Genomic DNA, 18,938 nt, shown 5'->3' on the forward strand with positions numbered 1-18,938 from the left:
AAGTATTAGAAACTCTAAAAGTTAGCTTTATTTCTTTAAGCTTTGGTCTACCAAACCCTTAGGAGGTGACTGTTTCCCAGGTGTTTATTAGTGACAGGACGGGGTCACTGGAGGTGTGCGAAGAACCCGGTATTGGACTGCACCTCACCGCAGAGGGTGGGACGCAGAGGGCTATGTCTGTCACAAGTGCTCCTGGGGATCTTTGCTTCCTTTCCCTGCCCCACCTAACCTCAAGCAGAACAAGCCTGTCTCACTGTGCCCCTAGGGAAAGGGGTTTCTTCTGTTTCCCCCACCACAGCCCTTCCCTGACAAGGTGAGCCTCCGGCAGCCATGGCTCTGGGTACCCCAATTGCAAAACAGACAGGTCATGCCACCAGATGGGGCTGCCAGTCAAGGGGCACACAGGATGAACTGGCAACAATTTTTTCAGCCTACTGTGTACTTAGAATCTACCTGAAGGCTAAGCAAAAAGCCACTGATGTCATTTTCCTTATCTGGGCCCCTGCTTTGGGGAGTTATGAGGTTATAATTAGAAGATGACGTCACGACTTGGCAGCTCAGGAAAATCTGACATTCCTATCCACTTCTGTAATTAAACTGATTTTAATCTCTTCCTATTTTACTTACCAAGGATTTATGGAATGCTAATAACCTTTCCCCACCCCAACTCCTTATCCTCTTGCTTCTTAATCCAAATTCTTGCAATGTAAAGATAAAAAGTTACCCACAAATGCCTGTGGCTGCTTCTGGATAAGAATTCTGGGGAAATAAAGAACTTCCTTAGAAAGTTCTACTTGTGGGTTGCACAAGCCTGGAGGAAGCTGGGCAGAAGAGTTCTTTCTACCCATTTTATCAGGGTTTCCCACAGAAGTTTCTGTCTTCTGTTTATTCATATTTCACACTGTATAAATGCTTAAAAATAGTCAAAAGGACAGATCTTTAGGGATCTCTAAATTAAATTATATTCGTCTATTCCTCATCAATGAGCTTCAAACCAAAGCCCAGTTTCACCTCGTACCCTAATGCTTTTATCTTTCCAAAGAAGTGTCTCCTGGAGCTCAAACACCTCTTTTGTCATGGTGTCTATTTTCTGCTGCATACGCTGATTCTCCTGCAGAGGAAGAGGGGAAGAGAAGTAGTAAAAGAGCAGAAAGAAACGAGGGAGGGGCTGAGGGGAGGAAAACAGAACAAAAATAAAGCTGATAAAGAAACTTAAAGGGGCAATAAGCGAGTGTCTGTGATGAACAGGAAAAGCAGGAGCTGCTTGCTAAAAGGAAAGATGACAGCCAGTGTTCTGGCGACAGGACTCTCAGCGGCTCTCCCTATGGAAGTAAGTGAGGGCCTGGGAGTAAGTGTTCCAACCACAGCTATGTGGCAGCGCGCCCGCTAGGGTTTCTGTGTACACTTAGCTCCCCATGTGTACTCTTTCTGGGATAACTGCCGCTTTTCCGAACATGGAAAAATGGACATTTCTAAAGAGGGAAATTCAGATTTGCTTACAATCCTTATCACAGAGAACAAGCAGTCATTTTAAACTTTATTATCTTAAGCAGAACTAGAAAGAGAGAGAAACCTATCTCAGCTTCATCATTGTGAATTTCTGTTCGCAGAGTCTATGATAGAAAGAACATCATGAATTATAAATAAATACTCAACATCAACGTTTAGAAAGACTAGATTCAGTATTTAGCAATTCTTAAACAGCTCTTCTGTTTAGGCAATGATGCTCAATGACCCTGTATGTTTAACAGGTTTTCTTTAATGCATTATTGGTAAATTATCATCTCCTACTTCCCCAATTCACACATTTCTTATCTACTCTATTGTGAGACTCCACAGACCAAAAAGCATTGTTTTGTCAGACTAAAGGTTTTTCAGTTACATGTAAACACAGATATCAACATCTAAGAGATGTTAATTCTAAATACAAGAAACACCTAAAACTAATTTAATGTTTTTGAAGTTTGTACAGCCAGCACCCTGGGCTTTTAAAGAAACCACAATGACAAATTACCCAAAGCAGTTTCATTATTCTTTAGAAATCATAAAAGGGGGAAAGTATACATACATCTTAATTAGGAAAAGAAGTAACAAATGGCTGGCACACGGACAGACGAAAGGACAAAAGGAAGAAGGATTTACACTGATTGAAATACTAGCAGCAAACAGAATTTGGATAACATGCTTCTTGCCATATATGGAAAAACTAAGACCACGAGCTTCATGTGTAACTTGATATTTATAAAAGGTTATCTGTGTCTCTCTTTAGAATTCACAAATTCTACCTACTTTCAGCAGGCTAGTTTCAATTCAATTATTCTCAAGAATGAAGAAAAGTACCACAAATAGAAAAAAACACCACTTCTTTTCCTTTATTCAATGGTTTTTAAAGTCATTTACAGGGAGAGAGATGAAGTGAGGCATGTGCCTCCGTGGGGGAAAGAAGGGAGGTGGGGGTGGGAGTGGGTGTGGGTGTGGGTGGAGGTGACTGAGCAGCCAGGGCCGTGGCTGAGTGTGGCAAGTGAGGCATCTCCTGGAGAGCACTACCGGGGCCTTACTGGCAGCACGCACTCCTCACTAACACTAAGGCAACACTAGACGCCCTCCACAAACACACCCAAACCAGTGGGCGGGATTCCTTACCAACAAACTTAACCCCATACTTACAAGAAATGACAACCTCAAGAAGAAAAACCACATTTAAAGAGAAACAGAAATGGCATGTGAAGTAGTAGGCACAAAAGCATGATGAGCGCTTTCAAAGATTTCTTGGTGGACAACGCTGCTTCCCATTCCTAAAGGGCAGCCAACGCTGTGGCCCTCAGAGTCCCTCCACCAGCAGAAACCTGAACTCAGCACCGGCCAGCCTTTGCCTTTTCGTATATCAGGTGCCTCAAGAATTCTTGTTTTCCTTTAGCCACCTCAGCAATATATCTATCTCAGTGAGAATCAAGCTTCTTTTCCCCCCAAGAATCATGTTCCAAAAGAAACATTCACTAAGTTCCAAAGAATAATGGTACTCTCTAATTTTTCCTTTTGTCCATTTCTAAGATACCTTCAGGAAAGAATGTGTTTAGGAATAAAAGACAATTACAAAAGCTTCTATTATTAGAAAGGGGTATGTTTATAGGGTTCATAGCATTAACTGTTTAGACCCACCTTTATGTTTCATATTTGTAAAATTTTAGCGTACAGCCAAATATTAAGAAAGTAGTGAACTCTCTGTGACATTTTAACTCCCTCCCCTCCCAACACGCAGTCCCGCATCCCATTCAAGGCATTTCGTTCAAGGTTAGTTATTCCCACAGTTCATGTACATACCTCGATAAGCTCGTCTCTTTGTCGAAGGCCTTCTTTAAGTTCATTCATTTTATGCTGCAGCACACTACACATATGTTTCTGTCTTTCTAGCTCCTGTTAACGAACAAACGATAAGGTTTACACCGACACTGGCGCACCACAGACTGGAACGTCTACAATATAGCAACATAGAGGCTAAGTATGACCTCCAGAAACGCCCCCGAACTGCCGATGAACAGTACCTTAGAAAAAGTCTGTGATCCTTGGAAAGATACAGAAAATTTTCCTTTGTCATCTTCTAGGCTTATATATCTAGAAAACCCAAACTCATCAATGGCAAAATTACAAGAACAATGAGATGACTTAGTAAAGTAAGAGGTTAAAAAAATTAACATACAAAATTCAACACCTTTCAGGTATACACAATATCAGATAATAAGTTTTAAAAATACATACATGTATTTTTTAAATACATGTAAGTTTAAAAACATAAACTTATAAGAATATCCAAAATCCATTTAAGGAAAATTATATAAAATATTCTTGAAAGACAGAGAAGTAAGACCAATGGAAAAATGCACACTATCTTCTTGAATAAAAAGACTCAATATCATAAAAATGTCAGCTCTCTCCCTAATTCATCCATTCATTGAATGCAGTCCAAATAAAAATAACACCAGATATTTTTCTAATTAGAGCAAGACAGGTTGATTATAAAGTGTATTTGGAAACATTAAAAAATGGACAGAAAGCATACTGGAAAAGTAGAAAGGTAGCCTCATTAGATTATAAAACATACTATAATGTTGTAAAGGCTCACGAATACACACCAATGGAGCAGAACAGAACAACGAATACAGACCCAATTACAACACATGAAATAGACCCAACAGACAAATATATTAAACAACAAAACAAAAAGAGCATCTCAAATCAGTAAGAAAAATACTTTTAAAGTAGTGATGTGGAGGTCACTGGACATCCATACGGAAAAAGAAAATTGGAACCAAACCCTGCACTGTCCACCAGGACAAACTCCAAACAGACCAGAAGTGTTCAGAAAGAAGGGGACGGGGGCATGGAGGGAGGGAACAATTACAGTTCTACAAGAAAGGATGAGGGAAATCTTATAACCAAGGAATGGGGAAAACATTCCTAAGAGTGCCTCAAAAGTCTACAAGCAAGAAGGGGGAAAAGACAAGAAATTAGACTAGACAAAAATAAAAACTTTTGAGTGTCAAAAGCATTATAAACAAAGTAAAATGACAAACTGCAAAAAATCATTTACAACTTATATGAGACAAAGAGTTACACTCCATTACCATTAGAGAGTCTCTGAAACTAGGGAAAAAAACCCCCAAAACTCTGCTATCTAGAAAAATGGACTAAAGAGGTGGAGAGATCACAGGAAAAAAATAAAAATTGCCCAGCATTTCTACTCCTGGGATTATATCCTAAGGATCCTGAAACACCAATTCAAAAGAACCTATGCACCGCAATGTTCACAGCAGCACAATTTACAATAGCTAAGTGTTGTAAACAGCCTAAGTGCCTATCAGTATATAGTGGATAAAAAAAACTGTGATGCATTTACAGAAGGGAATACTACGCAGCAGAAAGAAAGAGGGAGCTCCTACCCTTTGCAACAGCATGGATGGAACTGGAGAGCATTATGCTAAGTGTGGTAAGCCAGGCAGTGAAGGACAAATACCATATAATCTCACCTATCAGTGGAACCCAAATAATAAGACAAACAAGCAACCAAAATATAACATGGAAATAAAGAACAAACTGACAGGAACAAGGGAAAGAAGGGGAAGGGTCATCAAGGAACATGTATAAAGGACCCATGGACAAAGACAATAGGGGCGGGGGGGGGACTGACTGTGGGGGGCTGGGTAGGGTGGGGGAGAGTAACGGGGGAAAAAATGGGGAGAACTATAACTGAATGACAATTTTTAAGAATTGTTCTGAACATGACAAGATGATCATGCTAAGAGAAATATAAACTTATAAGTTATATTTCTTACTAAAATACTAATAAGAGTCCAAAAACTTGACAACATATTCAGGAAAGTACTATGGGGTGGAAGACAGGCCCTCTCACACATTTTGCTGGGAATACAAAATGGCAGAACCACTACAAAGGGAATTCGACAGCATCTGGCAGAATTACCATACCTTTTGGCCCAGCAAGCCCACTTTGATAGCCCCACAGATACACGGGCAAAAATAAAGAAGACCTGCACAGTACATCATTTGTGCGGGACTATTTTCAACAGCAAAAGACTGCAAAGAATTCAACTGCCCATTAATCTGGAACTCGTGGAATAAACTATAGTATATCCATATAACAAAATAACTATACAGTAATTTTTAAAAATGAGGAAGACTTCTACATAGTCCAATTATATGGTGATTAAATCAAGGTGCAGAACAGTATTTATGGTATACTACCATTTTCTAAAAGAAGAGACACAAATATATATATATATATATATTTTTAGTATGTCTGTTGAATGGCAAGATATATCTATCTTCTTAGATTAAAAAACTATAAGAATAAACCAGTTAATTTAAAAATTCCCTTAAGGAGAAAATAGGGGTGAAAAGACCAAGACATAAAGTTGATGTCTTTGAATATATTCTGTGTTGTTCTGACCTCAGATATAATGTTAACATTTTATGGAACTGTAAGACAACAGTGTATTTACAAACCAATTCCTCATGGAAGCAACCCAAGTATCTACTGATATATGAATGGATAAACAAAATGTGGTACTTATATACATCCGTGGAGTATACTCAGGAAGGAAATCCTGTCACATGTGACAACACAAGTGAACCCTGAGGGCATTGTGACAGTGAAATACGGTAAGTCAGTCACAAAAAGACAAATATCATGTGAGTTTTCTTAGATGAGGTATCTGGAGTAATCACACTCACAGAGACAGAAAGGAGAGTGTGGTCCCCAGGAACTGGCAGGGGCGGGGCGGGGGCGAATGGGGAGTTGCTCAGTATGCACCGGGCTTCAGTGTTACAAGAGATGGAAAAGTTCTGGATATCTGTTGTACAACAATGTGACTACACTTAAAATTACAGAACTGTACACTTTAAAGTAGTTAAGATAAATTTTGTTATGCTTTTTACCACACTTAAAAGTAAAAATAATTTAAAAGTAAAAAAGCTATTTCTAAATATTAAAATCCAATGCAGTGGACCTGTTTCCAGTTAGCAGCATAAGCACAGGGAGAAAAACTATTTCAAGTAATGTTTACAATGGTTGGACTATACATAGCCTAACAGTAAAATAACAACCAAACAGAACAAAACAAAAAACATTTAACTATTTTAAGTCATTATATTGTTGGTGGTAACATTGGTATTGCTATTCTGGGTACTGTGGGATAAAGCAATGAGAATAGAATATAAGATAATTACTATCATCCCCAAGGACTTCGAGAACCGAGAATGAGAGTGTGGGGAAAAAAAGAGATACACGTATATAAGAAAAGTAAAAACCCTGGAGTCCTGCACATGAACTAGAACTATCAACATAAACTCATAATATACTTTACCTTTAAAACCTTTTGTTTTTCAATTATTTTTAAAAATATCCCACATACGTGTTTCCCTGATATATCCACTAAAAGGACCACAAATGGTGATGAACTCGGGGGCAAGAGCACCCCTCGCACCCACACTGTTTCACTAACAGAGAAGAGGGTTCCTGGACAAACAGCTGATTCCAGGCCTGGCACAGGAAACGGACCAGAGGGGCCTGGAACACCTTCTCGCGCCAGACAGCAAAGGAGCTATCGAAAACAGTGAGACCCAGGTCCAAGTTTCCTGGGGTGCGACCTGAAGAGATTCACGTTATTTAAACGGTTTGTTCTAGATGTTCTCTAAAAAGAATTCCCTACTACAATGAATAGACATTAAAAAAAGAATAATATACTTAAGACAGTCCTACTCAGGCATCCTGTCCCTAAAGGAGGTATAGAAACAATATTTAATATACAGTTATTATATAATTCCAGCAGCAAGCACTACAAACATTTTGAAAAACTGCATTAACATCACTATCGTTTTAACTGAACGGTCCCCTCTACTCTCACCAGCTGCAGCTATAATGAAAATACAGAGTGCCTGACCTCTGTCTACGTCTCTGAACACGAACATTCTGCTTCACGAAGCGGGGTCTATTTAGAAGAGCTCAGGGTAAGGTATGTTTTAGAGAGAGATGCTATCACGAAGTCTTCCGCATCGCAGTACATGAAGCCAATTTACAGGGTATTAAAAAACTTACAGATTTTTCAAATTTGAAAAGCACAGATTTTTTAAAAAATAAAAATAAAAAACCACAGCTCTATGTATAGTATGACATCTCTGTAACTTAGAAAATGATAGTTGAAAAAAAAGTTAAAATAGTTAACCATAGGAGTTTTTTCTTCTAATTTAAAAAAATGCTCAAAGACATTTGAGAGATAAAAAGGTAAGATCTCATTTTAGTACTGACCATTAATTACTGAGCATGAGGTTTTCTTCTAATCTGCTAGAAGCAAGGGTCCAGAAACAGATATGAAGTGCATGGGAAGCAAAAAAAGGAGTCCAAGCACTCTTAAGTAAAGGAGGATGGCTCAGAATATCCCCAACTGGCCTACAAGATACAGGAGGAATCAACAGAGAAACCACCCACTGCCACCAAATCTCTCCAATTATAGCCAATGTCACCCAATATGAAAATACCCAGAAGACTCTTTACCTATCTAGACACAAGTCTTTTTATCCTAACTTTTCAAATAGATTTTTCAGAGCAGTTTTAGGCTCACAGCCAAGTTGAAGAGAAAACACAGGATTCCCATATGCCCCCTGCCCCCAGCACATGAACAGCCTTCTGCACTCAACGTCCCCCGCAGAGTGGTACATTTGTTACTATCAGTGAACCTACACTGGCACATCGCCGTCACCCAAAGTCCATGGTTTACATTAGGGCTCACTCTTGGTGGTGTACATTGTATGGGTTTTGACAAATGCACTATGTACCCACCATTATAGAATCATACAGAAGAGCAAAGCCATCCGAAAAACATTTTGCACTCTGCCTGTCCATTCCTCCTCCTCCCAACTCCTTGCCAAACACTTCCTAACACTTTTTAAATATGACCAAAACAGACCAGAATGAACATGTTCAGCCCTCAATGTAAGAAATCCCTATGGAGTCCACAGTATTAATTCTGGTCCCTCGGAGGTTATATTAACAGCTTCCCTTCCATTATTACGTACAAATTTCAGCTGTTGTTGTTTCTAACAATTCACCAACACAGAGTTCCTAAATTATTTTCTGGGTTTTTTATTTTTGCAATGCAGTGACAACCCACTTTTTTTGGCAGTAATATCCATCTATCCTCTGCTTAGACTGACATCAACCCTTTAAAAAGCCCAAATTCAGTAAGCTTTGAAGAGAATCCAATTTGTTTTCTGCAGTTGTCAAAGGGCAAATCTAGATCTTGGGTTGTGGCTTTCATTTTCTAGCTGCACATTTTAACAATATAGCTCACGGGCCTCGAGAGAAAACGTGTCAATTTCTGACCCACACCTCCACACTGCTGTTTCTAAATTACTGATTAAAAATTTCTCTCCAATCATTTAGAAATCTGGCACTCTTGAAAAGTAGGAACCTTCGCATTGAAAATCTTGCTGGAGTTCCAGCAAGTTAAAACAGGAGAAAATAAAAAGTAACCATAATTGTCCAAATTAAGAGATTGAAAATAAAGATAAAACTTGCATTCTCTATTTGCTGAAACTAAAGAAGGTCATAAGCTTTCCTTTAATAAAATAACTCTTAGAAAACTTAAAAAGAAAAATATTTTAGGGCCTCTTATATTCTGTCAATTTCCTGGGACCATTCAGTTTTGACTGAAAGGTCAGGTATGCTGCATTCTTCCCATTAAGCCCAGCACTTTCTAAATGGCAGGTTTTAATTATCTGATCCAAAAGAAAGACGTTATACGAGATGAACAGTTACCTTTGATTTTTCTTCATTTTCTCTATAAAATTCTGCCATCTGTTCCTCTTGTTCTTCAATAACATCCTTGAGGGTGTCTACTTGGTAGATCAAATTGTTCTTCTCATTGTCTAACTGTGCATTAGAAACCATGGCTTTCTTGTATTTTTCTTCCACTTCCGACAAAGACTCCTAAATGAAAGTCAAAGTCATCAGCCTGATACCTAAAAGACTCCATCATCTACATACAAGATATAACAGGAAATGGTAGCACTGGCACAGACACATGAAGGCGCTCTTGCAAAATACAAGCAGTCTGCGGAACTCTTGGTTTAGTAGCATGCACATAAGACAGAAGGGTGACAATAAGCCAATAATGCCATTATAAGAGCTTTCGATGCTCCTTACTATCCAAGAAAAGAAAATCAAGCAGCAGTGTAGCCTCTGAAAGATAAAAAGGTGTCCAGAGAACATATACTTGTAAAAGTCACAAAATGAAGAACCGTCAGTGTTTTCAGAAATGTTGCCCTTGTAGTTTTTAACAAATTGTTTGGCGTTCAGAATGCAATGATACAAAAGAATACAGCCTCACTTTACACAAGTAAGCTTCATACTCATTTGAATTTTGCTACTTCCTGGACATTCATTTTCAGTACTTTCCTGGACTGCATAATAATGTGAATGTAAATATATAAACATATTTTTCTAGCAATTATTCAAATTTTAGTCTTTTTGAAATAAGCAATATAAAATGATTACTAATGAAAGAACTACCACGAAATGCCTGAAACTTTATATACTTCCAAGTTTTCTACCTAAAATAGCTTATAAGTCTGTTTTTTAAATAACTATGTCTAATTTGGTAAATTACCACTGCCTAGTAACTTTTTAAAGCTAAAAATAAAAAACATTTCACACAGAAAAAGTCATCACAGCTGGAAATAAATTCAAAAAATACTAATGCAAATGTTTATCAAACCAAGAATAATGCTATATAAATGAGAGCCCAGAAAACTTATATTTATGATCAGTTGATTTTTGACAGGGTACTCAAAACAACTCAATGGGAAAAGAATAGCTTTTTCAACACATGGTGCTCAGACATTTGAATATCCACACACAAAAGAATGAAGTTGGACTTCTATCTCACATCATACACAAAAATGGATGAAACCCAAAATGGATGAAACACCTAAATATAAGAGCTAAAACTATAAAACTCTTCAAAGAAAACATAGTAAACCTTCAGGAACTTGAATGGTTTCTTTGATATGATACTAAAAGTACTATCAACAAAGAAAAAATGAACCATGAAAATTTGAAATGCGTGCGCTACAAAAACACCATCAAGAAAGTAAAAAGACAACCCACAGAATAGGAGAAAATATCTGTAACTCTCATGTCCGATAAGGAACTTGTATCCAGACGATATAAAGAATTCTTACAAGTCAATAATAAAAAGACACATAATTCAATTCAAAAATGGGCAAGGATTTGAATAGATTTCTTCAAATGGCCAATGAGCACATGAAAATATGCTTAACATGATTAGTAATTAGGAAAATGCATATGAAAACCACAATGAGATACCAATTCAGATCTACTGGGATGGGTATAATCTATAATGAAAAACAAAAAATAAAAACAAGTTAGGTGTTGGTGAGGTTGTAAAAAAAACTAGAATCCTACACACTACTGGTGAGAATATGCAGCTGCTTTAGAAAACAGGTTGATAGCTCCTCAAAATGTTAAACATAAAATTGTCATATAGCCCAGCAATTCTATTCCTAGGTATCTACCCAGGAGAAATGAGAAGGTATGTATAAGCAAAAGCTTGTACAGAAATGGTCATAGCAGCATTATTCAAAATAGCCAAAAACTGGCAACAATCCGAAGTCCATCAACTGACAAATGGACGAACAAAATGTGATAAATCTGCACAATGGAATATTACCCACACATAAAAAAGACACACCCAAAGATACATGTTACAACATGAATGAATCTTGAAAACATTATGCTAAATGAAAAGTCAATCACAAAAGGCAACATATTGAGTGATCACTTTTACATGAAGTGTCAGAACAGGCAAAGTCACAAAGACAGACAGTGGATTAGTGGTTACCCAGGGCCAAGTGTGTGAGTGGGAGAGGAAGAGTGGGGAAGACTGATAATTAGAATGGGGTTTCTGCTGTGGGGGGAATACAAATTTTCTAAACTTGGGTGTGGCGATGGTTATACTACTCTGTGGCTATGCCAGAACCATTGAATTGTGTACACTTTAAATGGATCGATTTTATGGTATGTGAATTGTATCTCAATAAAGTACACACACACTCTTAATGACACTTCACAAACTAGGATTATATTAACAGGTAACATTTATATTAGAATTGGGATCAAATACAACCCAAACCAGGAATATAAGCAAAGTCGATTATATAATAATTTAAACGTAGTAATATCTTGATATAATGTAGAATTTGGAGTGATTCTGATCCATCTTAAAGGCTAACTAATAGCATTCAAAGTCCTCCTCACAACTCAATCCGTATAAAATGAGTCATAACGGCAAGAACACCAGGATCTAAGATGGTTAAGCAACAGATGCAAGACACAATATACAAGAAATCTGACATAAAATTTAACCAGTGGACTCTTCCTTTAAATAAGACCACAGACAACTGTTTTAAAGTTAAGTATCAAGGTAGTTTTAATGATTTCGATCTATCTAACACAAAGATACCCACTAGGAATTAGTGTTACTTAAATGTGCCTAAGGCAGTGATTTTCAAAGGGTGGGTTGTTAACAAGTAGCAACAGCTTTACCGAATAAAAATGCAAATTTTCAACCTCAGCCCAGACACACTGAATAAGAATCTGAGAGTCCAGCAATCCATTTTAACAAGGGTGATTCTGGAGGGAGGGTAAAGAGGGGGTAAGCACCCAAAGACAGACATTTAATAAAAAACAAAATCAGAAACAATGACCCAGCATCCTTTTAGAATAGGAATGGATACACCACACCACTGTGATTCCTCATCAACCAGATTTTTTAAATGATTTTTCTCCCACTTAAAAGTTATCACATGATAAATATAACCCGAAGTCAAGTTCAATTATACACTGACCATAAAATAAGAAAAGGAATCTTATCTGTTCAAAGTCTCAAATAAATTTAATCTGTTCTTTTGCAACCTTTAAAAAATGCAATAAAAGTAGATCTAAAGGTAAAAAGAAAGTTAAATAAAAACTAAAAATGTCTCTTAGTTGCTTGCTTGCTTTCATGATACATTATATTACATATGAGACTTAATATGAGCATATTTATTTAATGTACTGGATTTTTTGCCTTGATCTGAGGTATTTCCAAAAATCATACTTCTAAAATCTTAAAAGAGGGGGCATTAAATCCTGAAAATTGGAGCAATAAGTCCAAACGAACACATCAGCGTAGTAACTAATTCTGTTGATGCTCGCTGACAACCTCACAGCTTCCAGGCTTCCCCCGAGGGTAGCCTCCACAGGACCAGCCACCCTTCTGGTCCTGAGTCTCAGCTGTGAGATCCTTCTGAACAATACTCACCTGCAGGAAGGTTTTGTCTGGTGGCTGAGCTACCTCAAATCACACCAGGGAGGCAGATGAAAGCCTTGTCTATTAACTTCACACTTGGTCCTTTGGTCATATCCTGAGTACTTTTCTGGCTGCCTTGCTTACATTTTTATTAGAAGCCTGTTGTGTTTTTCTATTTCAAATAGAGAAACTTAGTTTCCTCTCAGATTAGGCTTGAACTTCATAATAAAACATGAGGAAGAGCATGATAACAAGTGCCATTTACTACCAAATGTCTGCCTCACATGGACACTTGTATTGAAAACTGGAAGCCATCCCTGCTTGGAAAACAGAGGCCTGTTTAAATTCATCTCCAAATTCTTTAAGGCACTGAGTCTGTGTAATCCTTTTTGACCTACAGGTTAAAAACAAGAAAGAAAGAAAGCACAGGCCTCATGCTTCAGGGCCCTTTCTCCAGAGGGAATATTTATAATAATGCTCTTAGACACTTCTCCCTCTTATCTTTAATATGGACTGAATTTGGTGACAGAAACAGGCAATACTCTCTCATTAAGCTTGGAAGAATTTTAAGGTCTAATTCTCAATTTTAAAAAAATCTTAGAATACTTTTTAGTTATTTGCCCAATTCAATTTTGTATGGCTAAGACACAAGGGACATTTAAGTATTTTGTAAGGCTTATAAACTGTAAGGTATAATATTACTGAACAGTTTAAAAACTATGTAGAGTAAACATTTAAACATAAGCAGAGACTGAAAGTTCGCCCTTCCTAGACACTGCAGGTTAAGCACATGCTTGAAGGACAAACGCTGTTAGTAAAGCCATGTGCAGCGGGGCTACCAGAGCTCACGACGCCACCAATACCAACACTTCTGCGCGCAGACAGCATGCTCGGGCTGCAGAATGGGCCCTGATACCTTCAGTTCTTTAAGCCCCTGCATGTATCTCCCTTCTACATCCTGTATCTGGTCCTTAAGGTCATAGATATCCTGCAGGACATAGGAATGAACCATTGCATAAAACCGTCCACAAACATATCTTAAGTCTCAAAGAATTCAGATGAAAATGTGAACTGTATTTAATACTCCAGACTAAAAGCAAAACACCCAGAGCACACAAACGTAACTGCGGCCCCCAACCACTGAGAGGGGTGAACAGCAGGTGACGGTGCGGCTGGAGAAGGTCTGGAGTGACGATGCTAAGTGTTGAGCATTTTCTCGGCATTAACCCCATGGTGAAACAGCATTAAAGTGGGACTGTGTATGAAAAAAACCATTTAAATTATAACATTTTTATCACACAATTTTTATAATTTTATAAGTCATTTAAATAATCTTTGACATAATGCTTTACCTAGAACAAGTAAAGTATGTAGTTATTGTAAGCAGCAAATTTTACTGACTCATACAGAAGCTTTTAAAAATGTAATAAATGAATATGAACAAAGTTTTCTTTCAATAACTTAGGTTACTGATCACAATTAATTTGGGAGAAAGAAAGTAAAGGAAGGAAGTTAAACACAACCATGCTCAACACATGTAAACTGAGTCTATCCTAAGGACACCATTTAAATATTGAGAAAAGCATTTGCCCCAAAAGTTACCATAGTCCAGGTTGACTTTTAAATGGAAAATACTGTTTCTTTTAGTCCTGACCCTCTACATAAGATCTATCCTGGATGCTTGATTTAGGTGGGAAGTAGCTGCTACAGGCCCTACAATTCTGCGATTACAGGACGATATATACAGTTTCTGTATTACACTTCCCCTGCACCCTTCATTCCCTCTTCAGTGGGTTTGTCTGTCTTTTGTTCACTGATTCATTCAAAAGACACTTACTGAGAGTCTACCAGGAGCCAGGTGCTAGGACACAAAAATCTCATTTCCTTCAGGAAGTCACTCTCTCCAAGAACACGGGTCAGCAGCAAGCACGAGCAAAGTCTGAGGCCGGAAGGCCCTGTCCCGCTGCCTGTCATCCCACCAGAAAACAGCACCAAAGGCAAGAGTTTACCTGATTCAACTCTGTACTCCCAGCACTCATGCCTGGACTTAGTAAGTCAATACATACTGACTCTTCCAAAGTCACGGCCTTGCTGACCTGGGTCAGCTCTCCTTCTCCACCGCTACCGCCAGGTTCCGAACCGCCCCACCCTCTCCTAACCCCCAGCTGTTTTACAAGCTGCCCATTTCACAAACCGGACTCCTGCCCCTACCCTGCCTACACTCTTACTCAGTCACCACCTGCCCCCACCTCCCCTCTACTGTGGCAGTGAGAGGACCTCCAAATTAGGACACCCATCCATCTTAGCCCTGGACGTTCTCTCGCCCACTCAGGCACCTTGCTCCATCCGTTACCCCTCTCCTTCCTCAGCCTTCCTGTGCTCACTCTGCTATCTCTAGCCAACCAAGGAAAAAAGTAATCCCACCTCTAAAGTAAAACAAAAAAATCTTCTCTTCATCTTCCATCTCTCTTTGCTACCGACCAACTTCCTGTCCTCCACTATGGTCCTCAGAGCAAGGTTTTCACTTTTTCCTCCCGTCACATTTGACTTGCTCATCTCATCTCACTGTTCAACCACAGGGTCTCTCTTCTCCTCCTGCCCAGTGCTTCCTCCAAACCATGGGGATTCTTTAGGAATGAAAATCAGGTATCGTCATTCCCCTGCTTAACACCCCAGACAGGTCAGGGTACCCCTGAATTCCTTTCAGGCTGCCATGCAAGATGCTTTGACCCATCACTACCTCTCCAGCGTCATCGCTCACTACAGCTCCTCACTTCTCACCCTCCCCTCTGGCAACTTCACTCTACAGATCACTTTACGGCTCCCTGAATTTACCTCTCCCGGAAAGGAAAGACTTCCCCCTCCAACTTCTCTACCTGTGTAATTTTAGTTCCTCCTTCAGCCCTTCGCTGAGAGTTTTTCTCCTCTGAAAAGCCTTTTGTTATCTCTTCTCCTAGTCCAATTTAGAAGATGCTTCTCTGAATTGCCTTCACAGTTCTATTCTTGCTACTTCCATTAGATCACCCCGCTTGGTTTTACTGGTTTGTATCATCGATCTTCCCGTGAAACAGTGAACTCCTGAAGCCCAAAGTTTGTTTTACTGCCTAAATCTCTGGGGCCAAGGGCTCAATAAATGTTCAATGAATGCAATGCTATTTTTATTAGTACCCTTCCCCCACTGCTCACAAATAGCAGGGTCTACAAATAAACATTCAACTAGATACATTTTTAAAGTCCCCATCTTTCAAGTAAAATGCCTGATAAAAATGGAGAGTCAACTAATGGGTTAAATAAACCTTTTATTACTAAAGTACTTCTATTATCTCAAATATTATTATACTTGTCTTACCACAAAAAACATTCAAGCAGCCAAATAATGCCATAATGGCTCAAAAAACTAATAATTACCAGAGTCTGGTTCCTTGTACATTTACAAATCTTCCACTTAAGATATGGCCAATTATTTCTGAGCGAATTACTTTTAGATACATTAAAAAGTTTTCTGGCATTTGTAAATTAGCAAAACTCATTCCAATAGCATCAAAAGTTCGGGAAAGAGAACAGAAAAAATTAACCAATCTTCCTTTTAGACCAAAGTCACATTCTTTAACTGTATTAACAATCTTCTTTTAAAAAACTCATACTCCTTCTCTTTCTACAGTATCACATTAAATGTTAAATAGTTCCAGTATACTAATATACTGAAAAGAAGCCAAGACAATTGCTTTAAAAAGCAAACCAAAACTTTCAGTTTACCCGCAGTTCACTTAATGAGGTGTCTGGGTCTATTAAGCTGCTGGTGTCCCCGCTTCCTCGTCTGGACGAGTTTCCACTCAAAGGGGTTGTTGCTGAGGCAGAGTTTCGAGATGAAGGCTGGAGAAAAGAAATGTGACACTTCTAGCGCTTGTTTCTTTCACAGTGTTTGCTATGAAAACTAGAACTGGGCAGGCTGGTGAGGGAGATCTGATAGGGCCTGGATGAGAGGTGGCCAGGGCGACCATGGGCCCTGCAGGTGGGCTTCGGGGTTGGGGGTGTGCAGACAAGGACCCAGGCACTGTGAGCGTGACACTGTGAGCATAACTCTGTTCCCTCACACACTTCACTGGGCTCTGGAATTCACAGTAACTATGAAGGAAATACTTTGTGTGAGAGTGATTAGTTTTCTAAGTTTATCTTTGTTATACCGTAAACAATACTGAGGTGAGCGCATCAGGTTAATTTTACAACTGTTTTTGAAATTTGCAATCGGTATGGTAGTTAACAGTCCTCCTATCTAGTTCCTGAAGCTGCTTCTTCAGGACCTTTTCTTTTTTTAATATTTTGTTCATCAACTTGGAGATACTACTTGCAGCTGAGAGCAACACTGCCCTATATCACTATGATTTAGACTCTCATCCCACAATTAGTTTAAATGGGGGATTATGCTGTTGAATTAACAAATGGCACACACCTGTGCTGTCCAAAATAGTAGCTACCATCTGTGTGTAGCTGCTAAGCACGTGAAACGTGATCAGTCCAAGTTGAGATTTTTTTTTTTTTAAGTATAAAATACACACTAGATTCAAAGGCTTAGTACAGGAAAAAACAATGTAAAATATCTCAATAAATTTTCATGTTGATTATGCTGAAAATATTTTGGATATTGGGGTTAAATAAAATATATAAATTAACTTCACCTGTTTCTTTTACTGTTTTACTATAGCTACTAGAAAATTTAAACTTACATATGTGGGTTAGTTACATTGGTGGCTTGCACTACTATATTTATACTAGACAGACCCGATACACCTTTTTTGGATATAGCATAAAAGTAATCCTATTTCCCTAGATGACTATCAAAAAATACTTGTAGAAGAAAGTCAGAGACTTTGACACAAAACAACTGCCAGAAAAAAGTTACTTTACTTCAAAGAAATAATTTATCTTAAAGGGAAAAAAATCTCAGAGTTTGTCACCACCACTCCTAAAAGACACTTCATTTGTAGTGTTTAATGGCTTCTTCTCAGGATCAGATTCTAGAGGAATGAAAATCAAAACAGCCAAAAGCTTAGGAGGTGACATTCAGCGAAATAAAATGCAGTGTCTTTTCTCTTCCCAGTGCTTCACATGATTCAACCCCGGAGGAATTCTGGGGGTCATGGACAGGAAATAGATGAGGAGAGGGAGAGAAGCTCCGTCAGTGCAATTGTAGTAAAAGAATGAAAGAAACAGTAGTAGAAAGTAAGTTTGATTTTGAGAACTTCATTCCCTTAGGGTTTTATATACTCACTCTTGTGTAATTTTCAGCATACTGCTTGTCAGATTTTTCATCCAACTAAAAGAGAACAGAGATAAAAATCAGGAAAAATGCTTAGGCATGTTGATTTTTTTTAGGGGAAAAAAAAGAAGTGACCTCTTTTAAGTTCTCCAAGTTCAACTGATGTTTGGAACCTAAAAGTAAACACACTAAAACTGAAATAAAAGTTGAAATACATAAGACAAAATGTCAAGAACTTAAATTCTTACCCTAGGGAAGACATGAAGCAAGCAAGCAAGCTATCCGCTAGCAAAAGTTTACAACTTTTAGATAGATTTTCTTTCCATGGAATTTGAACACATAAAGGAGAACTACACATAAACTTAAAGGTTTTAGTACTGCAAATGTTAATAAAAAAAAAAAAAACTTTACACATCAACAGGAAAAGTCTGATATAACCAAAAGCCAAAAGGCTTTATTATCTAAACATTATTAGGACACGGGACACATAGAAAAGACTAGTGCACTTCGCCAAAAAAAGTTCAGATTGGACTAAAGTATGTTAAATACATAATCAAAAACATTTTGCCCACAGCATTAAGAATTCAGTTGTTTGTCTTCTTGTTTTGGTTTTTCTTTTTTTTTTTGTCATACATGTACATGTATGAAAAAAAGTACACAACAAAAGAGTATGCCAAATAAGCCTCTCTCCCTACCACATCATATCCTGACTTCCAGTTCTCACTCCAAAGGCAACCATCTCCCGAGTGTTTAAAAATTCTAACAATAGTGTCCAAAATATATCCTATATCTTTTTCCCC

General features: G+C 38.2%; 1 protein-coding gene across 20 annotated transcripts in view; it reads right to left on the bottom strand.

Moving 5' to 3' along the window:
- LRRFIP2 (LRR binding FLII interacting protein 2) overlaps nt 1-18,938 on the bottom strand; it is a 98,143-nt gene that overhangs the window by 17,402 nt on the left and 61,803 nt on the right. For 7 of the 20 annotated variants that reach the window (XM_053930231.2, XM_053930225.2, XM_053930219.2 and 4 more), the window contains 6 exons: nt 18,151-18,195; nt 16,638-16,754; nt 13,798-13,869; nt 9,329-9,499; nt 3,322-3,414; nt 1,019-1,111 (listed from right to left, as the gene is read on the bottom strand). In XM_053930231.2, coding sequence (XP_053786206.1) covers nt 1,019-1,111; nt 3,322-3,414; nt 9,329-9,499; nt 13,798-13,869; nt 16,638-16,754; nt 18,151-18,195 — 591 coding nt within the window. The remainder of the gene's footprint in view (nt 1-1,018; nt 1,112-3,321; nt 3,415-9,328; nt 9,500-13,797; nt 13,870-16,637; nt 16,755-18,150; nt 18,196-18,938) is intronic. The other 13 variants (XM_053930234.2, XM_053930230.2, XM_053930226.2 and 10 more) reach the window with 3 other exon arrangements.

This window comes from Desmodus rotundus, chromosome 8 (assembly GCF_022682495.2).
Source record: "Desmodus rotundus isolate HL8 chromosome 8, HLdesRot8A.1, whole genome shotgun sequence".
In the NCBI taxonomy this organism is placed as follows: Eukaryota; Metazoa; Chordata; class Mammalia; order Chiroptera; family Phyllostomidae; genus Desmodus; species Desmodus rotundus.